The 26,482-nt window shown below is 30.1% G+C and overlaps 1 protein-coding gene across 1 annotated transcript; it reads left to right on the top strand.

The window, feature by feature from the left end:
- On the top strand, nt 1-24,322 carry LOC129322447 (uncharacterized). Its single transcript, XM_054968769.1, has 4 exons — nt 1-62; nt 8,550-8,839; nt 9,012-9,168; nt 24,223-24,322. Exons 1-4 carry the CDS (start codon nt 1-3, stop codon nt 24,320-24,322), a joined length of 609 nt encoding a protein of 202 aa, XP_054824744.1.
- The last annotated feature ends 2,160 nt before the right edge of the window (nt 24,323-26,482 follow it).

Below are 26,482 nucleotides of genomic sequence, written 5' to 3'. Positions count from 1 at the left end.
ATGGCCGAAGTTTTTGCTCGCACCAACATTGGAGCGGATCTGAGGCCTTCGCTGGCGATGCCGTGATGACGGAGAACGACGAAGGAAATGACAGAGGGTGGCGAGACGATGAGAACCCTCTCTCTCTCGGTGAGTTCTGGAGAGATCGAAGAAGGAATGAGGAAAAATGACACGCGTGAGCTCTATATTTTCTGATGCAACCAGAGGGACAAAATGGTAAATTTAGTTACAGCAAAAATTTAAAATTCCTCCTTTGGTTCCAAGGGGAAACACACGATCAATCGAACGCGAGCCAACAAGAATACCACAAGGCCACCAACATACCTTGTTAAATGTTTTCCAACAAATGATAAAAGTATAATAAATTTTATTTTAATGCCATTTTATCATTATAATTACTTTCTAGGTTATTACAAATGATCTTGGCGCCAAGAAGATTTGTTCATGAAATGGATGCTTCTGAAGTATTGCAACTTATTTAAGGAGTTATATTATATAACTTATTGAGTCTTAGCTCATCCAATATTTCTTAGACTCAATGAGATTTAGGACCTATTAGAAGACTTTATGTGATTAGTATTGTCTTCTTGAGTGCCATGATTTTGTTGTTTTATCTTTTTTTTTTAAAAAAAAATTGTTGTCTTCTTGAGTGACATGCAACAAATTCTTCATTTTCTTTTGGAGGATGGGGGCGAGGAAGGGGGTCGTTAAACTTGATCTCAAAATTTGTTGTTAGAAATCTCCCATGAAAGACTAACTTATTGATTACATTATCAAGAGAGGGATGAATAAACAAGGTTAATTATTTTCCTTCCACTCGTACAAACAATTTTTACTTTTACATCAATTTAATAAATAATCAACTTGGTGCATTTCAAATAGTCATCAAATTTATCACACCACTATAATTTTTCTTATTACGTCAAATAAAATTCATAAAATTCATGTTTTCTTTATTACATAATGTAAAACATCTCTAAAAAAAAAATTAAATATAATACTTTAAAATATCACATGTGAAGAAATGCTCCCGTGCAACGTACGAGAGAGGTATATGCTGGTTGCTAAATTTGGAGGAATGAGCTTAGTGAACAGTAACTTTGTAAGAGGAGCCGGGCCACCATCAATGGCTTGACTCGCTCACTTTCTAAGTTATATTGATGTATCCATATATTTGGATTACGTATTTTGGTCGTCTATGTTTTTATGATAAAATTTAGGCACTTAACCTCTCATATATATATATATATATACACACACTTCTCCTATTTAAAAATATAAGGTATTTTTGACTAAATCTCACCTTCAATAAAGTAGCTACCTGCTTTAAAACTAATACTATCTTTCTATATTTATTTTTATTAAATATTTTATAATAAATATAAAATTATTATTAATAGGGACACTTTTAGAAAAAAAAGATAATGATTACACCTCGAAAGATTAAAAATACCTTACATTTTTAAATATCAAACTTTTCAAAAAATGTCTTATATTTTTTAATGTAGGGAATACATATCAATTACCTAAATTTAATTTTTAACCACATTTAGGTTTTACGTCAAATATAATAAGGGGTGTACCCAAGGGGGCAAAAAAAAAAACAAGATGAAGCAAAATTTGCACTTGATTTTTAGTTAAAATTATACTTGACTCCCTTTAAAATTACAATTACCCACCTTAAAAAATCAATTACCTCACTCTCTCTTTAAAATTAACAAGTATACATATTTAAAAATATCGTTTACTCTTATATTTATTATAAAAATAAATTTATGATACAAATGAAATTAATACTCTCTTTATTAAAAAATATACGGTATTTTTAATCGAATCTCACCCCTTAATAAAGTAGTTAACTACTTTCTAATTAACTCATTCTTTCATATTTACTCATATTAAATACCCTATAATAAATATAAAGTCATTATCAATAGGGGCACTTTTGAAAAAAAAGCAATGATTACACCTTGAAAAATTAAAAATACCGTACATTTTTTAATGGAAGGAGTATATATTATTGAACTTTTCATATAATTTATTTATATACTACCTTAATCAATATTTAAAATTATATTTTCTTCAAAAATATCAATGTTTTTATTAAGTTTAAATATTGCCTCCTGTCATAATTTTTTTTCGATTCGTCACTGAATATAATTATAAAAAAATTATTTAACATCGTAATATGTTATTTAAATACAATGTATGATGGTTGTACAGGCCCTAATTAATGTTAATTAATTCATGCTTGGCCACCAAAAAAAAATTCCTAGGCAGGTATTGGCCAAAACATGTAGATAGAGTCAGAGAAACCAAAAAAAAAAAAAAAACCAATTCAATCAAAAAAGTTGTTAAATTTTTCTATTTTTAGAAATAAAAAGTAATTTTTAAACACAAAAAACAAACAGGCTCAAAATCAACTTGTATTTTCAAAACTAAAAATAAAAAACGTACAGCGTATATCCCAACAAAAATTTGAAATCCTTTTGTTTGAGAAATTAGAACACACCTCCAAGCCTAAAATCCCAATAAGAAATTTAAAAAGAAAATCCAATAAATAACAGAAGGACTTGTAAGTTCGCATGCAATGAAAGGACAGAAAAACCCAGAAGGAACAGACGCGAAATATCATTCCACTGACATGTACGTACTTGGTCAGAAGAACATGGAGCTGTGATGCAGTGTCGGAAGAAGAGAGAGACGAATAAATATAATTATAAACGAAAAATTAAACGTTTGATTCTTATATTTTTTAATTCAATTACAATTTAAATTTTAAATTTTAACTTATTATAGTTAAATTTTTAAAATCTTAATTCAATTGTAATTCAATCTAAATTTTTTTATAATTTAATTCCTATAATTTTAATTACTTAAATATTTATTTTTATATTTTAAAAAAATAAAATTATAAAGATTAAAAATATGTTAAAATTTATTACTAATATTTTAAATTACTAAACTCATTTAATACTTATAAATATTATAATTATTAAAAGTTTAAAATATTTTAAATTTTTATAATTTTATTTTTTAAAATATAAATGTTAATATTTAAGTAGTTAAAACTACAAAATTAAATTATAAGAGGCAAAATTTAAGAAGTGAGTTATAACTGAGTTAAAATTATAAAATCTAAATTATAAAAAGTTAAATTTTAAGAATTAAGTTATAAAATTATAAGGACCAAATAATTAATTATTTTTATTATAAATAAATTTCAATAACCCATATTCTCTCTCCCTCTCACTCTTCTTCCGATCATTTCAATTCAATGCTACAATTAGGTCCTGTTTGGTTGGGGAAGGGGGGGGGAGGGGTGGGGAGGGGCTCCCCTCCTCCTAACCCCTCATTTGGAGGGGAGGGAAGGGGAGCCCCTCCCCTCCTTTGGTTAGGAGGCAGGGAGGGAAAAATTTTTCCCTCCCCTCCCCTCCTCCCCCTCCCTTTCCTCCTCTCCCCTCACCTCCCCTTTCCTTCTCTCGAACCAAACAGACCTTTAATAAGCTCTCCTTTCCATTCAAAAAGAAAAAAAAAAAAAAGTTCAGTGTGCATATGATTTTACAGGATACAGTATAATATGGACTTGTCCTTGGTAACGCATGCGTGGGAAGAGATGTTAGCAAGAGTCAGGTTAATCTGCCTTAAGATAGCTCTAGATCCCCTTTTGAGGGGGGCTCATTTCACGTACTTCGTTTCTATTTTTTGTTTTCCTTGGGCCTCTCTCAATCTTTCAATTCAATTTATTACCCTTTCAAGTGGATGACATGGTTCAATCTACTTGAGAAACTTGATCCTAAAAAGGGTGACTGTTCACTACTTACCCCTGTATGAATCAGATCCATTAATGGCTTCTTTGGTGTCTGCGTAAACACTAACTTGCTTCAGACCCAAGCATTTACACGTATACATTCCAGTCTTTACTCTTTGGTGCTCTCAGCTCCGCAATGGTAGTGGGCATATTCAACTGCATTATGCTCACCGTGAAGCACTACAAGCTTCATTTTTCGCCAATATCTGCTGCAACACTGACGGCATGCTTATCTGCAAACTATAATCTTAAAAGATATTGAATGGCAACAACGGTGTTCAAGCGCAACTCACAATGTTATATATATATATATATATATATATAATTTAAGGTATTTTCAAGGGAGAGTTCCAACAGAAAACCAAAGACGTGATATAATAATAAATGAGACTAATTAAAATCTGAAATTTCAATTTAATCTAAGTGCAGTGAAATGAAATTAATTTAAATAATGAAAAGACTGAAAAAAATTTATGCTTAAACATCAAAAAGTAGTAGTAAGATTTATATGAAATTAACAACTGAAATTATTTCAAAAATTCGGATAAACTAATTAAACAAGTCTTGTCATTTTTAAAAGATTAACAAGCAAAGTAAAATAATTTACAAGTGATATTGGGAAATTAATAAGTAAAGTTATGATATTAACAACTGATATTTCTTCATAAGTTGAAATAAATTATTAAAAAAAATGAAGGATTGTTACATCAAGTAAAGTAACTTACAAATGATGTTGGAAAATTAACAAGTAAAATTGAAAAATTAAGAACCAATATTGCTTCATGAGTTGAAATAAACTTATTGGACTAGTACCTTTTGAAACAATTTTAGTTGTTAATTTTCTAATATTACATGTACATTTAACCGCTATTTTTTTAATATTTAAACAGAGGCTATTTTAGTTCTTTCATCGTTTAAATTAATTTCATTTCAGTTCTCTTGAATTGAATTAAATTTTATATTTTAATGAGTCTTACTTATTATTATGTCATATCACTAGTTCTCTATTAAAGTTCTCCCTACTTTTATTTGAATTACACTCTCATGAATTAGTTGATTATCTTTAAAATTACACAATTTTTTCATAGTTACTCTTATTTAATAGGATGTCTTAATTAAAAAATCTCATTAATTATACTCCTATTAAAGGTATTTTTAAAAAAATCTTATTAATTGCATCTTGAAAGACTCATAATATATTATATTTTTAAACATGATACTTTAAAAAAAATGACTTATCATATAAACAGAACGATTATATATTAACACAAAAAGAAATACTTATATACTTGACACTATATATTTAGGGCACTTTTTTTTAATTAAATTAAGATATGTGTATCTTTTATTTCTTATTTATTCTATAAAATTTTTTGTTATTAATATCATTAACAATTTAAAGTCCAATTGTCTTAATTTAATAGGATTAAAGTACATTAAGTATATAAGGATAAATATATATAAATTTTCTTCTTACCCAAATATTAATAAAATCATATGGTTAGTGACTTATAAATAATTTATTTAAAAATTTAATTTAAATATTATATTAATATAAATGATTGATGATATAAATCTAGATAACGTTACTCATATTTTAACTCTATCTAGTTAATTTAAAAATTAGCTAAACATTGAAGTTAATCCAGAATTGAATTCATCAAGTTACCGTACATTTATTCATAACAACCTATTGGGCAAAAAAAAAAATATTCATAACAACTTATAAAAAGCCAGCAAAATCACATGATTAACTCATTTGGTGGTTGAGACAAAAAAAATATTGAAATGTAAGCTGCTGCAATATTTATAAATGGAAATGATGACTAGAATTTAAGGGATTGCTTAGGACCTGACATTTTTTTATTAAAATGTTCACAACTTTAGTTTGTTGGAGATATTTAGTCAAATACATAATGAGAAAATTGCTGACTCCATATGCAACTAGAAAGCAAACATTATATTGTGTGATACATGATTATGTTACAAATATCTTATTTGTGTTTTTTACTGGTGTCTTTTTTTTGTGAGTTTGACATCCCAGGTCTTTGACCCAGACTAATTTGGTTAGTAACTTGTGGGCATCTCCTTAAGGGCATATTCCACTGAAAATTTCAGTTCCAAAATACTAGTACAAGTATGATTATGATTATTTTGGGATTGTAACGGATTATGTTTAGAAATTATGAGAACTACCTCCCTTGTTTTTTTTTTGAGATCAAGGAGTTAAGAGTTAAAAATGAGTTGTAAGTGTTATATGTTTATTGTGATGTGTTGCACAATTTATCCTTGGTTCATTAAAAGTGGTCTATTTGTTAAAATGAGCTTTTGTCACTTTGGTGTGGGTTTAGGATTTAGGATTTACGTTGCATTTTAATGTGAAAAAGTAGTTTAAATGTGTTTGGGTGTCCAACTTTTTAGTATAAAATAATTTAGATGTGAAAGTAGTGCTATTAGTTAGTTTATGAAAAGAATTTTTTTTATGGATACTTAGATTGTCTCAATCGGATGTATTTGATGTACATCAAAAAGTTCACCCTAAATTTATCAATTTGATAGTAAGCACTATCATCTACTGTGCAATGTACTACAACGCACGTGGCATAGAGAGGACAAGTCATGGACAACTCCTCATGCAACAATGCACTCTTCTGTTTTGTGTTTTCTTGATATTTTCAACCCATTTTCAATTGTTTTTAAGTATCAATTGGTACCACATGCTTTTGTATTTGTCTTTAATAATTTATTTATTTTTAAAGTAATTTAAGTATAAATCTTTGCATCCCGAGTTTATCATTATTACATATAAACTTGAGTTTGGAGTAATTGGGTTTTCATTGAGTTACACTATTGGTTTTCATGTTTATTTTATGATTCTAGTTTCAATTTTTCTACTATCAATGATATTAAATTACAGCAGTTAAATTGCTTTTGATTACATGATAATCTATTTGGATTAGTCTCATAATTATTGCTGTAGTTTTTGATTACATGATAATCTATTTGAATTAGTTTTATGACATTACATGTAGCAAAAGTGAAGTGCGAGAGAGGAGGAGAAGGGGGAGAGAGGGAAACACAATCTTCTCGGCCCCACTATGCATAAAGTGACTAACGTTTAATTCCAAATTAACAATGGGAGAGACTGCCTTTAATTGTTCAGGAATTAAAATGTTTCAAATATGAGTTCAGGGTTAAAATCACCCCTAAACCCATAGTTTAGTATCCAAATTGCCATTTTACCTTATTATTATTATTATTATTATTATTATTATTATTTTACGTGATATAGGAAAATTTATTTTATTTGTTAAATAAAGTTCATCAAATTTAATATTTAATAATATTATATTAAACTTTATTAATATTTTCATTTTTAAAAGTAATGTCTTTTATGATAATTTACATATCTAAAATTGATTTTGATTAGATTATTCAAACATATTTAATTCTATCAAAATCAATTTCAAAGAATAACATTCAAACATACTCACATTATAATAACATCATTGATTAAAATCAAAATCAATCATATAAATTAATTTTTTTCATAATCAATGTTACTCAACTGAAATCCAAAAATACTCAAAGATATACAAGATAAGTTAATTTTAAACTTTAATGCTCCATTTAGATGGGAAGAAAAGTTGGGAAGAAAGAAAACAAGAGAGAAAATGGGGAGGAAAGAAAACTAAAAAGATAATATTATCACTTCTTGTATTTGGATGGATAGAGAAAAATATGGAGAAAAGAAAATAGGCAAAAGTCACAATGACAATAATATCCTTATATGTGGATATATTTAGCCATCGTTCCACAACAATACACTAAAGAAAAAATCATATTAAAATTCTTTAAAATATTTTGAAATAAAACTATTGGCCAAAAATTATATTTTCATTTTTTTCTATTTAAACATCAAAATGGATAGTTTTTTCAAATAAAATATAACAGCTTAAAAATTAAAATGGACACTTTTCTGTTTATAAATTTAAAAATAAAATCAATAATCAGCAATAAGTAGTGCTTTGAAAACTAGATCAGACTAGATGGTTCGAATGGTCAAATTCTTGACCAGCCACGGCAACGAATCTGGTTCTCTTCAAAAAACTGTTCCTGTGATTGAACCAGATTGGACAATATTGAGCTGGGAATAGGGTGGAAAACCATTATTGGACTGTTCTTAAAAAATTTTGAGATTTTTTTCCGATGAAGAGAAGAAAAGACGAAGCTTTGATGAGAAGGAGAAGAAGAGAGAGGAGAAATATTTTTTATGTATTAAAGGAGAAACAACTTACTGATAAATATTGAAAAAAATGATGAAAGCTTGTCATCGGAAATGGAAGAGTCGAACATCACAGGAAAAGAAGAAACATACTTTGCTGAACGATTGACGAGAACATGTAGAGAAGGATTGACTCAAATCCTAAAATGAAGACTTTTTTCATAGAAATTAGTAGCGGTGAGCAAAACCGAATTAAAATTAAAAATTAAATCAAACTTTTATTATTTAATTCAGTCTATTTTTTTTAAAAAATATTTCGATTGATCGGTTTGATTTGATTAGAAAAATTTAAAATTGAATAGATTAAACCGACTAAATTATTATATATATAAATATATAATTTATTAATTTATAAATTATATTTAGTTTATTTTTATTTTATACTTAAATAAAAAAAATACAATCTGATAAGTAGTAGTTGAAACCCTAACCCTCATTCATCCATTTTCTCAGAGTCTCAAACTCTCTCATTGTCTCCAGCTCTCCGCGGCGTGCTCGCTCGCGTTCTCTCATCTCTGTTCTGTCGCGTTCTCGAGTCTCAGTCTCCGCCAGACCGCCACAACCAACAAATCCGAATCTGACTCCTTCGGTGAAGACTGATGAGAGTCTCTCACAGTCCCAGTCGAAATCTCGGGTTCTCGACTCTCAGTCGCTTAATCTCAGCTCAATCTCGCACTCACCGACCATAGCGCTTGACTGCTTGTGCGTTCTTCACTACTCGACCCCTGTGAGAGCACTGAAAGGTGCGTCCTTCACACTTCTATATAATGATGTATGCTCAATACTTTTCAATAAGATAATATTCCTCTTGTACTTTTCATCTCTTCTCTCTGTTTCACTAACAAATCTCTTAATCGTCGCGATCTTATCTCTATCCCTTCTCACGATCTCGGCTTCTCCATGTTGTCATTTCAGATCCAGATCTACCGTTAGGTTGTCTTAGCTCTCACTTCTGTTCTCAGCCCGTCTCCTTCTTAGTTCTCGCTTCTTGTTCTCAGACTTCTCTCTCTCCTCCTGGTCTCTTCTCTGCTTGCAGCTCGCAGCCTCACACATTACCTGTTCAAATTTTTTGGTTCTGCGGAAAAAAAATGCAGACTGTGATATTACTTAGATTTTTTTGTTATAGTTCCAGATTTTATTATTAGCTTCTGAATATTTCGTGCAACTGAGTATACTTGATGATTTTATTGATCTGCACATTCATGCACTTGTACTGTATATATTGGCATTATGTTTATTTCCAGTCCATTGTTGAATCTGGAAATCTCGTTTTAAATATTTCAGTATGTCATTTCTAGGTTTATTTCCATTTTTCTGTTATATATCTGCTGTTTTATTTTATGAGTTATATTTTCTCTGTTCTGTCATGTATTATATATATATATATATATTTTTTTTTCATTTGAGTTATGCATGGTTTTGTCATATATTTACATGGTTTATTATATGTTGTTTGAGTTATATTTTATATGAAACTAATACAAATATAACTTTGCATAGCTTTTTCTTTTTCTGCAATTTGGATGTTTGGGGAAATAGAGATGGGAATTTTCTGTTATGTAATTGCTTTGAGTGAGAGGTTTACAGTTTACACACTTCCACAAGCATTTATGATAACACGTATATTTGTCAGAGTCAATAAGACTTTGCATGTGTCTAGTGGGTTCATATCAGTGTGGTCCAACGTGTAGATTACTTCTAATGGAAATAATGTATGGATTTTTTTTTTTGATAAAAGGTAGATTTTAAAATAATTAAAGTTTTAAGTTTGAAAGATCAAGTCATGAGAGAAACCTAAATATTATCCTGAAATAAATAAACTCTAATCTTATCACAGGACATGTAGGCCACGGATATAAACTTTTGGTCAAGTTTGTCTTTGTAAATAAATAAATGTTTTCACCTTATTATTATTTTTTTTCTTAATTTATTTTCTCTTTTGTTTATTTTAACTTTACTTATACGTTTGTTTTGTTGTAGGAGGTATTTGGACTAATTATTAGGTCTAAACGAGTTTAAGCTATGGCAATTTATCCAAACATGCTCTAAACGATCTATCAATTAATCCCTATGCTTCTTTCTCACAACTGCAGTTTTCAGTTGCTTTTCTGAGAAAATTAAGCCATAAAATTGCTGAATTTAGGAGTAGGAGAATTTTGATAATAATTCCAATAATATTTTTTTTTCAAGGAATTGCATAATTTCATTTAGTTTTGGATGGATATGTTAACTTATTCAGTAGCCTAATTTCTATCCTATGGTTTTTTTTTTCTGATTCTTTTTACCATTCAAATCAGCATTGATCCTAACTATTTATTTTATGTGATATACTGAAATTTATTTTATTTTTTAAATAAATTTCATCAAATTTAATATTTAATAATTAATCATATTATATAAAAATTTATCAATATTTATATTTTCAAAAGCAATGTCTAATATTTATATTTTCAAAAGCAATTTCCTTTATAATAATTTGTACATCTAAAATTGATTTTGATTAGATCATCATCATCAAAATATATTTAATTGTATTAAAATTAATTTCAGAAAATAACACAAACACAATCACATATAATTGATTATAATCAAAATTAATTATATCAATCAATTTTTCATAATCAATTTTACCCAATTGAAATCCAAACGTACTCTAAGATATACAAGATTAGTTAGTTTTTCTTTTACCTCTCCTTTTGTTTTTTTTCTTTATCTTTGACCTTGATGTGCTGCTTTGACTTTTTATTATATTTATATCACAAGATAGCATAAAAAAAAATCATATAGTATCACATACATAGATATATTTCATATATTGTAAAAGTTAAAAGTAAAATTTTAAAATTTTTTATTTTTCTTCTTTTCATCTTTCTATCTCCTATCATTAGGCATCAAATTGAGAACATCTAAACTAGCATCAAGCTTTAAAGTTACTGGTATTAAATATAAAATTTGAATTAAAAAATTAGATTAAATGAAATATCATTCTATGACTGAATAAATTTAACTATCACATGTCTAATTATTATAAACAAGCAGTATTATTGTTAAAAATATTAATTTAATCATAAAACATCTAAAGATAGAGACTCATTACCATATTATATGCATTCCAAATTAAAATATCAAACTAGCCTAAATAGTTCGATTGAATTAAACTAAACATTACCTGATAACAAAAATTAACATAAAATAATATGATTTACCTTAATTATTTACTCTGGCTCATTATCATTAAATAATATCTTAACCTTCTCTTAATTTCATTATTTTAAATTTAAAATATAATCATAAAATATATAAAATGAAAACTCATTATGTTATTTTATATATTCATTATAAAATTACAATAATACAACAAAATTATTGTCTTAAAATTTTAAATATTAAATTAAACCAAAAAATAAAAAAACTATGATGATAATACAAAATCAAACCTTTAGCGGCAACTCTAAAAAGTCATCACTGAAAGACTTACTTTCTACAGGTCACCGTTGATTGTCAACTTTTAAGTCACTGCTAAAACTTGGAGTTTCTATGGTGACATTCAAAGTCTAAGATTAGTTTTTCAAAGCATAATCTATGCGTTTTGCCTTTCTCTTTCTTTTGGCTATTACAATGGGTTTAGCAAAAACACTAGGGGTGTGGATAAGATAACTGAGAAGTATTTAAGGTAATTTATAAAATGGAAAAACTAACGGAGCAAGGACATATATATTTATTCTCAGTGTCGCTCCTATTATAATGTTATAACGTAAGACCCCCATATGACAAGTTTGGTAATTTATAACCTTAGAGATTTTCTAGGAAGTCTTTATTTAATAATAACAATGATGATTGTAGCCAAAAGTTAAGGATGATGATGATGACGACGTAAAAATATTACTTGATATAGAAAAATTCGGTCATCATTTTCACTGTGGCCTTTACAAAGACAAAGAATTTTAGAAGAATTGATAAAAATAATTGAGTAAGAACCCATTGTGGTGGAAGATTGGCAATTTTCTTGTCAGAGATTGATGGCAATATCAAAATTAAAGGTGTAAGTTTTCAATATCCATTGAGGTATGATGTGTTGGTCCTTGATAATTATTCAATCATTTTTCCCACAGGAAAAACTAAAGCTTGTTAGGTGTAGTAGATCTAGAAAAAGTATGGTTGTTTTCCTAATACAAAAGTTTAATAATCCAAATAAAGGTAATCTTACATGCTTTCATTGCTAAAAGATGTCAAGTTTTGCTCTTGAATGAATCACTGCTGACATATTTCTTTAAATGGGCATGCAAGAAAAGTTTTGTTTGATAAAGTGGATGTTAGAACATTTCAAATGAACTGGCTTTGTTATCAAATTGGATTGATTGATTAAGAACCTATATTTTTTAATACATCAATAGATGAAAATATTTTATTTGGCAAAATAAATTCTACATAGGCTGAAGTTGAAGCAATGACGGCTGTTATAAATGCTCACAATTTTATTGACTCTCTCCCTAATGGTAATTGCACATAGGTTGGTATCTAAACTATTAGTTTTACTTAGTTTGAGAATTTAATGCTTGCCTATACTATAAATTAATTCCATATTATACATAATAGGTAGGAGAGCAAGGATGCCGTTTATCTAGGAAATAGAAATTGAAGATTTCCATTGAGAGGGTCTTACTACAAAACCCCAACATTCTAATTATTGATGAAATGACTAGTGCTCTTGATGTTGATTTTGAAAGCATAGTCCAAGAAGCACTAGATTGAGCAGTTGCTAGTAGAAACAGTATGCTTGTTTTGCATGAGCCTTGCTCCTTAAAAAAGTGGATAAAATTGCTCTCTTAAAGAAAGGAAGAGTACATGATACTAGAACTTATGAAGACTTGTACAACAAGGATTTGTTATTTTGGTTCTAAGGAATGGTTGGGTATATAGACTTGTTCAACCCATCAAGTGGCCGCACATTACCATCACATGTGTTGAAACAAACAATAAAAGTTTTCCAAGGGAATATCTCTTTCTCCTTGGTTTATTCAAGTTAAATGCCAAAGAATGGCTTTATTTAATAATCAGAGCATTATAATGTTCACTTTTGGGGGCTTGTAGTGTGATTTATTTGATAGTTCTGTGCAATTTCACATTGGTGGTTTCATATGACGATAAGAACAAAATATCAAAGGCTTTATGTTGGTAGCTTTACGTTGGTGGCCTTTAATATTTTGTTTTTTGTCGTCATATTGAACCATCAATATAAAATGGCACAAAGCAATCGAATAAATCAGACTACCTGTCCCTGAAAGTGAACATCATAGTGCTCTGATTATTAAATAAAGCTATTATTTGGCATTTAACTTTAATAAACGAAGGAGGAAGAGGATTTCTCTTGGAGAACTTTTATTTCTTATTACGACATGTAATGATAACGTGTGGTTACTTGATGGGTTGGGCAAGTCTTATACCCAACTATTTCTTGAAACCAAAATATCAAATTCTTGTTATACAAGTCTTCATAAATTCCAATATCATGTACTTTTTGTTTCTTTAGGAGCACAATTTTATCTACTTTTTTAAGGAGCAAGGGCTCGTGCAAAACAAGTATACTTGTTCTACCACCAACTACTTGATATGGTGCTTCTTGGACTATGCTTTCAAAATTAGGATTAAGAGCACTAGTCATTTCATCAATAATTAAAGTTTTAGAATTTTATAGTAAGATCCTTGCAATGGAAATTTTTAATTTCTAATTTTGGGATAAATTGTCTCCTTACTCTCCTACCTATTGTTTATAACATGGAATTGATTTATACTATAGACAAGGTTGAATTTTCAAACTAAGTAATAATAACATTTTAGATACCAACTTGAGTGTGATCACTAATAGGGAGTGAGGTAATAAGATTATGAGCATTTGCAACAGCCGTTGCTGCTTCTACTTTAGCCCTCATAGAATTTATTTTTTGAAATAAAATATTTTCACACATTGATGTATCAAAAAGTACAGGTTCTTGATCAATCAATCCAATTTATTGATAGAGCTAGTTTATTTATAATATTCTAACATCCACCTTATCAAACAAAACTTGCCTTGCATGACTATTAAAAGAAATATGTTAACAATTCAAGAGTGAAACTTGACATCTTTTGGAAAATAAAGCATGTAAGATTACCTTCATCTAGATCATAAAATTTTGGCATTAAGAAAATAATTGTGCTTTTTCCAGATCCACTACCCCTAATAAGAGCTATAGCTTTCCTTGCAGGAAAAATGATTGAGCAATTATTAAGGACCTTGGCATAAAGAGAGCCCAATCATAAGGAGAAAGGCAAACATGATAGATTATGCTTTCAAAAATTGATCATAGATTTCCAAATATAACAAGAGCCCAATCATACTTGTTAGCAAAAGAGAGGAGCTTGTAAAAAATCATTGTAGATCTTGTCAACTACAAACACAACCTACCAAACAAAAAGAGTTTCAATTTCAAATGGTTTGGATATGAAAAAGATGAAGAAGTAGGTAGAGCAGCATGCAAATTAGGCAAGAGCTTGTTCAATATGGAGAGCAGAAATCTCAATCGTGAAGAACTCGATTGACATTGTTCAACTTATATATATAGGCAAAACTTTCTTTTACAAAAGTTCCATTAATTTGGATAGGCTGGATATATTTTGGTCAATTATTTCCTTGGTACAAAGTTTTTTATAATCTAAATGAAGATAATCTTACATACTTTCCTTACTAAAAATGTTAAGTTTTGTTTGGTAACATGGATATTGGAACATTATTACAAGTTCGGACCGAATAAGCTCGAACTTATAATGCCAATTATCATTTTGAAAAATTGATGTGTCTCTCTCTGTGTTTTCCCAATAAACATGTTTTTCTAATAATATTTTCCAAATTTTAGTTTGTTAGACGGTGCCTCGATTTCGGGTGCTTCAAGCGATGCAATAGTTCAAGCTCTGAAGAGCCAATTAAAGAAGAGAAGGGAAGGAGAAACAGTTCAATAGTAATAACAATAGTGGAAGCAGCAGGAAATTTGGTACAGCTTAAAGCATATATTAATGACTTTGGGAAGGGAAGATTTTGATGCAAAGATTAACATTGGAGAGGAGAGGAAGAGGGGAGAGGGGAAATTATTCAATCATCTTTGTCTTCTTTTTCTTTTTGTGATTGGCCTGTGAAAAATAGCTTGCTATTTTTAGTTCATTGACTTTTCTTTGTTGCCACCTATGCATCTCACAATGAATTTTAAGAAATTATTCAAACCCAATTTTTTAATAGCCCATGTGATGTTTATCCCCCATTTTATTTTCTGTCCCATATTTCATTTGCCCAATGGATTATTGTTGTTCAGAAAAATCATCTTCGCTTAAAAGGACAAAAAGCCATTCAAATGCTAACATGGATTATTTGGAAGTCAAAATTTTGGTAGGTATTATAAGGTAGAATTAGAATAGTGTAGTGTTTTATTAAGCTAGGTAAATTTGGAATTGCAATTTGGTTTTGTATGTGTCAATTTTCTATGTTGAATATGCAAAAAGGAGATGAAATCACTACTACAAAATATACTTTTTACTATCCAATTTCTGTCGCTTTTTGTGAAAGTGAGATAAAAAGTAGAGGTGGTGGCAATTTTGTAATTAAATTGTGAATAAAGAAAGATATCCACATCAATTATGTTAAAAGTGACATGGAAACAGAGCAAATCATAACGTTTTCACAAAGAGCAATGTCGATTGTAAGAAAAAAAAAAACTTAGTTAACATAGATGAAACCATGTCGTTCACTGGAAAACGACGTGGTCTATGTTATCCATGTCATGTGTACGAAACACGACATGGATAACATTACCTGAGCCATGTTGTTTCCTTAGGAATGCAATGTGGCTTTTAATTTATGCTAAAATAAAATTTAATTAAAGTAATTTTAATTTAACTTAACCACATCACTTTCTTAAAAAAAAAATGATATGGTTTAACTATCCACATTCATAATGATCCTAAATTTTAAATTGAATAAAATTTTTTCGGAATGAATATTTTGGTTAAATAAGTTTTATAGCAATTAGAAATGGGTAGTTTATAGGAAATTATGATAGAAACTTTTGCATGGATCTAGAGTCCAAATTTTCTAAATAGAAGTTTGGTATTAAATTATAGAAAATTTTATGTCCTTTCTTATAATTTTCTTGTGCCATTTATTGTAATTTTCTTGTGTTCTTTTTTGTAATTTTTTCCATTTCTTCTTTTGCTCTGAATCAGCTTGTTCATGCAAATAAAAACAAAGCATCGTGTGTTTTTTTTCTCCACCACCCTTATACACTTCTCTAAACTTTCATAGTCGGTTTATCCCTCTGATTCTTATCAACTTTCTTAGCTAGCTATTGGCTGGGTGTTTTCTTCACTACTGTTACTTCGTTTGCTGCCATCTTTCCCATTCATGTTTGCCAGCCATAGTGGAGTGAGCTGCTGATTCTCTTTACCTATCATCGTGTTGTTTGTGTCAATGAGAGGTGAGCAATACTCTCCTTCTTTCTTGGCCATTAGGTTGTTGTCTTCCTCTTTCTATCTTTGTTTGGTTGTCACCTTCTTCCTCTTCTCTATCTTTGTTTAGCTGTCACATGGGAGGGAGAAAGTTACAGCTTTTTGTTGTTCTTTTTTGAAAAAAGACTATCAGTGGTGAGTGGGAAAATTGCTTTTCTCTCCTTCATCTTGACCTACTAAACATCCATGCGTGAAGAAAGCTAAATATTTTGCTGCTTCTTTTCTTTTCTATGAAGTCTGCTCTTGTCATACCCTAAAAATAGAGGGTGACTAGCACGGGATACGAATTGCATCACACATCCCTTAAGCCACAAATTGAGAATTTTTTCAATTTCCACAATATAATTAGATTTATATTGAAATTATGACATTTTTAATAGTATTCATTATAATGAAAGTTTTAATATTTTTGTAAAAATTTCAACAGAACCTCCCTTATAGATAAGATCTTTTGAAATCTCTACAATAGAAAATGTTAATATATGCAATCAACAGTATGGAACTATGTTCCCCAGCAACAGATAGTCAACATAAAAATAAAATTAGGATCTTGTCTGTAGTTAATGTAGAGCACCTAAAACATAATCTCAAAATAAAACACATCATTTAATTTTTATGTCAAAAGAAAAGGCATTTTCAAAGATAAATATTCACCTAGCATAATTGTAAACCTATTAATGGTCGGCAAGAAGCCCATCATCAACTAATGAATTTGAGACCAAAATATTTTCTAGTAAATAGCATGCCCAAAAATAGAATTTAAAAGAATAAAAATAATAAACAAAACAATTATGTAAAATAGTTAAAAATATTATAATTCAATATAATAAACTTAACAAATCAATACATCATAATAATAACCATGCTTGAAGAAAACAATAATAAATTGAGAGTGGATTGAAATAATTTTATTCTACTATGCTTGAAGAAAACAAATTACTCATATGTAAATCAGAGTAGTACACTTACTAACTAAAAGCAATGAAATTTTAAATACCCAAGTTAATAAAAATTTAGAATTTTGAGAACTTAACATAACAGATAACAAAATGCAGCTTATGCCACAAAAATAAATGTGGACACATATTCTACAAGGGTAAGTAACCAGACGTAGTTGAAGCCATAAAATAGACGTGGACACATAGTCTATGAGGGTAACTAACCAGACATGATCAAAGCTATGAAATAGACGTAGGTACGAGACCCACGAATAACAAACTTGAGAACAAAGCTCATGAAAATCAAATTAGCTAGTCATTGACTAAGGTGTGCCAAGGGCTAACGGAGGTGCTGTTAGCAACCAATGTTCTATAAAAAGTTCTCTCAAAATCAATTTCCAAACATGCAAGAAAAATAGTCATTTCTGAAATATAATTTACATCTCAATATCGGACTCACATGAATCATTTCAAACCTTAATTCAATACTCATTAAAATAAAATTTCATAAATAACATTCATTTTTGCACTTATTTGGTAACCCAAAATTTTCAAAGCTAGTCAAAATAATTTCATCAGTCTTAAAAATATATTCATAAGGAAAATGCATGTACATATTATATCTTAATCATTCCTTGCCATAATGGTATATGTAATTTCACAAAATAAAATAAATTAACTAACAAATGCCCAATACTTAGCATAATTAATAATAATAATAATAATTAAAAATTATCTACATAAAACATAATATTTTAGTAAAAGAGATTTTATTGATAGATTAATTGGGATGCTATTTACTTACATGTTAAATTTCAAAATCCCATGATTTTTCCCTCAATTCTTATCAAGATACTCATCTTCCACACACCCTTTAAGAATATATATAATGAAACCTCAATTTACTTCCTATAGTTATATAAACTTTATTCTACTACCAATAGAATTCCAACCAATTGCAAGTATTCAAAATACTAAAACTGAAAATTCATATCTTAATGATTTCCAAAATATCATCACATATCACCAATTTACCTCATATCACTCTGATCATAACTACTAATTAAATGAGACATAGTTTTCTTATGTCTTGTGTCAACCACCTTGTGTGCACAATTTCCAAACACCCATAATTAAATTTGCGATACTTCTTTTACCTATTTTCTCAAACACCTTTTTATGTACTAATTGTCTGACTCAAACTAAACTTCTTCCTCTTTAGTTCCCTTTCCCAAAAAATTTCCTATATCAGTATTATAATTAATAATCCAATCAATTTCATTTCCAATCTTCAAGTTAAACTCAACTACATAGCATTTAAATCAATCATGCTTCTCACCCTAATTAATAAATTTTCAAAAAAATGTATTATGAAACAAAACTCTCTTAATGGGCATTTTATGAAACACCTTATAGGAAATATTTAAGTTTTACATCTAAGCTATTTTCTTTCAATTTCGACCTAACAAATTCTTCAACACCAAGCATTCAAAACAAATTTATAGTTATCATAATTACACTTCCAAAAGATAAATTTTAGCTAAATTCTAAATTTTTTTCATTCCTTCAATAGCTACAGACATTAGTTGAACAAAATCAAAAGAAGAATTGCAACTTCAATTATCATTCCCATACTCACATGCATAGGACCATCAAGAAGCAAGGCCTAAGCTTTCTCACCTTAATCCTCAATATTGATAGAGAAATAGGGAAGGAGATGGACCTATAGCAGAACAGGGGAGAGAATTTTTGCATGATACACGAAAGAGGAAGAGAAACAAGACCAACCGAACTAGACCAAGGAGTAAAAGACTAACAAGTAGTACCTTAGATCAATAATTCAACTCTTACGCCACCCACTACATGAACACAAACCGTGAAAGCAAGACAAGGAACGATGGAGGACCAACTGAAACATTCTCACTCTACTAAACACAATTAGTTATGATACACATGGTAATCAAAGGATTAGCTCAAAGAGTGATTACCAAGGTTTGATCCAAAAGTAAGAGATCCTAAGTTTTCTAAATAGAAACAAGTTAAAATTGATTAAAATCTTCCATATCAGAATAAAAATAAGTTTCAGAAGCATGGGACACCTCAGAGGAGTGAAAGAAGTCGAAAACAGTTGAAAAACAAACATGTACTGTGATTCAAAGCAATATGCCACGACTCGTGCACGCTGTGCCGTAGCTCATTGCTCTCTATGCTATATGCCGCAGCTCAGGCGCCATGCACCATGGTGTGTTGCACAAAATTTTCACTAGTTCTGCTGTCATTGACAATAAAATCAAGGGAACTTTCGACTTGCCCCATTTCTTCGTTCGACATTCAAATGATGCGATCTAGGTATCTATAAAAAGTTCTTTACATGAACTAGCTGATGGCATGGGTTTCACTTCTAAAACCAGTTACACTAGGAAGATGAACACCCAAACACATTTTAACCACTTTTCAACAAGTGCCAAAAGCTTTTTCTAACACCTAGACCATGTCTAATAGACCTAGGACTACTAATACAACACATCACAAGCACTAAAATATCATTATAACTAAAATTCACTCCTTAACCCCAATTTATCAAAAGCAAAGGGGAAGGTAAATTAGCATTGCAATTCACTCAAATCATTTAAAACATGTTCAAATCTTTATTTATATACTTGTACTAGTATTTTGACCCTATAAACATATATACATTAGCATACATGAAGGCTAAGGGCCCATAATACAATTCTAACATTTTCAACAACTAAAATAGTGCAAGTGTTATGATATGCATCCTAGAATTGGCAAATCATATACTATTACGCAATTAAGTTTAAACTACAGGCGTATAGAAGGAATATGCTAATCCCTGCCTCTTTAATCTTCTCCCTCTTAATACCAGAGCTAGAGCCTGAAAAATGTTAAAGGAAAGGGTGAGCCTAGCCACTCAATAACCAAGGTTAAACCTACTCTATGCAGTTATATATCAATCATAACCAAATACATACACAAGTGAAATCAAATTTATAAAATATGCTAACATAAATCATATCTTGTCATTTATCGTTAAATAGCTTCTTTAACTCCCATAACTAGGTACATTGTCACCATATTCTCAAATATATGACATGACCCATGCTCATGCGACTTGCCACCACTAAATACGTGACATGTCATATATTTGCTTAGGTAATGATTAACCAACCTTATATCCTGCTCATTTTCTTAGATCGAAACTGTGGGCTATAACATTGATTAGGGCTCCATTCATGTGACTGGACTACCCAAGCTCACCAATCGTGAGGTGTGACCCAGCCAAAGATCACAGGACTCACTCTCAGACCACGGCTTCCCCCATTCTTGAATCTCTAGGGTCACATACCCTAGGCTATTCTCCTTATTGAGCCGGTAGAGATAGCTAGGTTCTAATCCCTCGACAAATAATGGGATAAGGCTATAGCCCTCATGCACCGGAGGGCAGCCTAAATACCATATGAATTTTCTCTACTCCCAAATCCTTAGGCAAACTCCTACCACTTATCATGCCATAAACAATACTCACTTGTTCTCACTTTTCACTTTCATATACTCACTTTTACCACAACCACGTTGGGCTCACGACCTTGTGCTACCCAAGTATGTATTCTTATCATTTCTTTAAAATTCATTTCATTACTAACACACAAATACCTCTACACATCATCACATTTATTTTTTCAAAAGTATAAGCATTTTTCATTTTTTCAAGCCAAAAATAGCTTTTACTTTAACAATCAATTCCATGCATGTAACATTCACAATTTGCATTTAACAACTAATTAACAATTTGTTAACAATCAATTAACATATAACTACCCAATGTAGAGTTTTTCTCTGGTTATCTCAAACTTTTGAGAGGTCAAAGATTTACCCCTAAATCAACTAGCTTCCAAGCTTGAAATTTCAATCAAATAGGTGACCAAGAGCCAAATCTATAATTAACGAAGTTGAATTCTATCAATATAACAAACTCAACAATTGAACCCTCAATCTCTACTTCTAAATTTCCCAACATTCACTCTACAAGAGGTGGAGCCTAACCATTGGGTTTAATAGTTACCTTTAGTCCCCAATAGTATTAATGATTGTTAAATCCCCATTGATGCATCACAAGCTTTCAACCGCCCATAATAAATGGGATTTTCAGACATTAATGGTGCCTAACAACCTAAGACACCAAAACTCATTATATTTAGGTTTAGATACTCTAATCGACCTCCATTAACTCCATTTGAGTCAACAAATTTGGACCCATAACCTATATGGACTGAAATCCCACTTTCACTATCAAACCCTAACCATAAACTCTCAAATGTGGAAGAAATAGGGAGATTAATGAGTGTAGCATTTACCTTGGGTATTTATAGCCTTTAAAATACTCCCAAAGTCATCCCTAAGTAAACCCTAGTAGAGTATTGGCGCGTCTCTTCTTTCTCTCTTTTATCTTCTCTCTATTTCTATCTCATTTTGCATCTGATAATCTATAGAAAATGGTCATGTGCCATGGCACAGAGAGATCCTCCTTCACTTAGAAATGGTTGTGCATTGCGGTGGATGATCTACGCGTTACGACATGTGGCATAGTAGCTTCAACTCTTCCTTTTCTTCTCCTTTCGATGCCCGAGTGGCTCACCTTGATACCGAACCTACAACTAGAGCTGAAATACCATCAAATACAATTATTAGACCTATCTGGCCATACACACTACTTCAACTTACTTAATTACCATAATTAGGTTTAATTAATCAGGGAATTAAAACTCAAGATGTTACACCAATAGAGGATAGGAATGATAGAGGACCAATAGTGGTGAGGAATGACAGAGGACCTAGTATTGCATGGTGGCAACGAGCACCCATTAGCAATGGCAGCAACTGGAAAAAAAGGGAAGAGATGAACGCATAAAGGAGGATGAAGGAATGGCTGATCAAAGCTTCTCTCTCTCTCTCTCTCTCTCTCTTCGAATGAGAATTTATCAAATTTGAAATAGGAGTAGTTCAATAATTTCATAAAGTAAAATGGCAAAAAAAAAAATAATAAGTCTCCCTTTTTGGCCTTCATCAAGTTCAAACTTAGAACCTATTAGGGGGATTCTTGGATAGCTTCCACTACACTAGCTTTCCTTCTTGTCATATATGTCTCAAGAATTAATATAATTACTATTAGAACATATTATTACATATTATATTTTTTTAAATTACTAGGTTATTATAGCTCTATCTCCTCCTCTTAGACTGTGGGGTTGTGGCTCTTTTAATTTTTTTTGTGTTGTCCATGAGTCGTGTTTGTGTAGCAACTACTACTACGTATTGGTCAAGGTAAGATATTGATTCTCCTTTCTTCCATGAGTATAGGTAGTAGTATGCTGTGCAATTTACTCTTCTTTCTTCATTGGTTGAAAGTGTACTCTGGTTCCCTATATTATTGTCTTAAGGTGGTAGAAATAATTGGGTGGTGTGGATCATATACTATTTTAGTATATGTTGAACTAGACCTTTGCAAAAGAAATTAGAAGATGGAAATTATTGGTTTTACTTGGATGCTTGCTTCATGATTTAGTATGGTGCATGTTCTCTTGGTAATTGTAAATATACTCATGGGTGGAAATAAGATTGTTAGGATTTATAATAAGGCCTAGAGAAATTATAAATATTTATATTGACAAGAAGATTGTTGGGTTATGTGTTAGATTAATTTTAGGACACCATTGAAATAAGTAAGGAGTTGTGGGAGTTGGACTGTAAGATTTTGAAAACTCAAGTGAGTGGGTAGCGTTCCAAATAGATCTTTAGTAAAGTGTTTATAAAATCCTTTATTTTAATTTTACTATTAATCCTTTATAAATTGTACAAGTATCATCATTAATCCTATTTTTGTTCTAATAAATGGCTTATCAATGAAAATGTCTTAATTTTATGAATGAGTTAAATTGTTGATGAGTGACGGGAGAAACATATATATAATTAATGATGTACATTTTTAGTAGTTTAATTACTGAATTTTATGTTGATATAAAATTTTAATGTAATGACTCATGTATGGAGGAAATAATGATTGAATTGGACAATAGAAAATGATGGTTGAATGATATTTGGTAGTGAAAATTTTGAAAATGTTTTCTTGCTCCATACATGATTTTGTTGAGAAGGACTGAATTTGGAACACTGATTGCTAACAGCATGTAATAACCCAAGATTTTAAATTAGTTTTATACCAAGTGGAGAGTGATAAATTATTGAAACTTATGCTAGTAATTTTTTTGAAGGTCCAAAATTTAAATTTTACTAAGAAAAAGTTTGGTTTTATTTATTTTAAAATTAAAAAATTTGTGCCCTTTGTTGTCATTTTTCCTTGCGCTCTTTCTTGTAATTTTCCTAATTTCTATTGGATCAGATTTTTATCTTCCTCTTCCCGTTATATCTCGTGTTTTCAGTCATTAGTTGATACAGCTCCAGGACCTTCACCACTGCCCTTCAATCTTGATCTCTCCTCCATTCATATTGGTCGCTGTCGTCGGAATTAGAGGCGGGCCACTGCTGTTCCATCAAACATGTATTTTCTTCTTCCTTCCTTGCCTAAAACCGTCGGGACCTTCTCCCTCCTTTGTCCATATAATCGTCTAAACGTTCAGGATTTCTTCTCCCTTCACCGTCGTCCTTGGTCGTTCGCCTTTGGTGACTGTGGAAGTGTCAAAACCTTCCTCCTCCGACAGTGTGGCAGCGTGTATGTAACCGGTTTCCTCTTCCCTGTTCACCTGTAGCTATGTCTTCTTCTCCGTGTTTCTGCATCGTTGGCCCATCTAAGGTGATAAATCTTGATCTCTTCTCCTTCTACTTTATATATCGATGTGTGCGAGGGTGTGATGTGATATTGATTAAAGTTACAAGTCTTCCTTCAAAGTTTCTGCTATGCTGTGGCTGTGCAAAAAAAAAAAAAAAAACAAAACAAAACAAAACAAAAACAAAAACAAAAAGAAAAAGAAAATTAATTAAGCTGAAATTCTTGCATTGAAAGTATGATGGTGATATGTATGGGTCTGAACTTCTTAGTCAAACTGATTTTTATGGATTGATTAACATTGAAGATTTGGTGAGAATGAAGTTGGAAGAGAAGCGACTAGATATGAGACTTGGGAAAAGATGCCTATAAGATGCTTGATAAAAGGGTTGAAAGGAAATGTTTTGTTGAGTGATAAAAGCTAAAGGTGATGATTGTGTTATTGAAAAATAAATTGTTATGGAAGCTGATTACCATCTATAAAGGAAGCTTAAATTGAAGTAAAGAGGTTTGGGAAGAGTATATTAATTGATAATTTTAGAGCTATTTTGTTGTTTATATATATATATATATTCATGTCTTTGAAATAATTATAAAATGTTGATGCAATGTTTGAAAAAAGTGGAAGTTGAGATTTATTTGTGATGAGGATGATGTGAGTTTGTCTTCTAATTGAACTTGATTTGATTATTGGTTACATTAATGATATTATGAAATTTTTGGAAGGGAAATTAAAGAGGAAGAGGTTGGTATGTGTTTAAAGATTAATACCCATAAAGTGTTTGATAAAATATCTATTAAGAGAGTTTGGCTTCAATTTGAACTTACTAAAATTTCATTAAATCCTTGGAACACATAGCTGGTCTTAGCATTATCTTGTCAATTGAGCTCAGGGTGGGTCATATAAATTTGATTATGAAGATATTATGTAGTTAGCTAAGTTCTTTGAAAATAATATACTTTTAGTATTTTGACCAAAAAAAAAATTCAATATGAGATTGTATTTTAACCGAGTATTGAGCTATGGCTTTGATGGATTTTATGTGTAGAGTCCCGATTTTAAAATTTTAAATAATTATAGCAAAATTTTGATATTGGTAATGTTGGAAAGAAATTATTGAATATATTGTAAGTTTATTTAAAATCTTAACATAATTTTTAGGGTGTTTGGAAAAGGAAAAATGTGATCAAAGTTTAGAGGGGAATTTTGTATTTTGAAAATTTCAAGTAAGTGAATAGTATCCTAACTGATCATTTTCTGAAAAAATTTTCTTTATTAAAATATTACATTTTATGCAAATCATGTTAATAACAACAATGTGATTATTAGATATTTTGTTGATTAAATTACTTTATTTTGTGAAATTATTTTACTAGATTTAACTATTTTAGTTAAGCACTAAATACAAGTTTGGAATCTAATTATGGAATTTTATTTTAGAAATTATTGAATTGCTATAAAAACAATTCATGCGAGATTGACATTGAAAATAAAAATTTTATTCTAATAGTGAATATTTTTTCACATGTTTGAAATTGGGTTTTAAAAAGGGACTTTATATAGACCACTGGTTGCTAACAGCAGTCCCATTAGACCTTGGCACGCCATGGTCAAATACTAGCTAGTTTTATTTTTGTGAGCTCTATTCTCACGTCTGTTATTCGTGGGTCTCGTACCTGCATCTATTCCATGGCTTTGACCATGTATAGTTAGTTACCCCTGTGGACTGTGTGTCCATGTCTGTTGTGGATTTGAACACGTCTAGTTAGTTACCTCCATGAACCGTGTGTCCACGTCTGTTTTATGGCTTTAGTTGCATCTGGTTACTTATTCTCGTAGATTGTATGTCCAAATTTATCTTCGTGGCATAAGCCATGTTTAGTTATTTACCCTCGTGGACTGTGTGTCCACATTTATTAATTGTTCTAATAAGTCCTTGTAAATATGAATTTGATTATTTAATGATTTTATGTCCCATTTGTTTTTAATTAGTAATCTATTTATAATTACTTATTTCATTTATTTGATTCCTTGAAATCAAGTAATAATATTTGATATGATAATTTAATGGTTCAAGATTTCATTTAAAGTTATATAGAATCCTTTTATTCCA

Source organism: Prosopis cineraria, unplaced genomic scaffold (assembly GCF_029017545.1).
Source record: "Prosopis cineraria cultivar Desert tree isolate PC_DT_omini unplaced genomic scaffold, ASM2901754v1 PC10, whole genome shotgun sequence".
NCBI lineage: Eukaryota > Viridiplantae > Streptophyta > Magnoliopsida > Fabales > Fabaceae > Prosopis > Prosopis cineraria.
The sequence above is the reverse complement of the archived record's forward strand: the minus strand, read 5'-3'. Positions and strand labels throughout refer to the sequence as shown.

Excerpts from the sequence above, each read along its gene's own strand:
- LOC129322447 (XM_054968769.1), top strand. The coding sequence starts at position 1 with ATGGCCGAAGTTTTTGCTCGCACCAACATTGGAGCGGATCTGAGGCCT. Across the intron at positions 63-8,549 it reads AGGCCTTCGCTGGCGATGCC|AGTCTCAAACTCTCTCATTG; the intron begins GTGATGACGGAG and ends CCATTTTCTCAG. Across the intron at positions 8,840-9,011 it reads CCCTGTGAGAGCACTGAAAG|ATCCAGATCTACCGTTAGGT; the intron begins GTGCGTCCTTCA and ends TTGTCATTTCAG.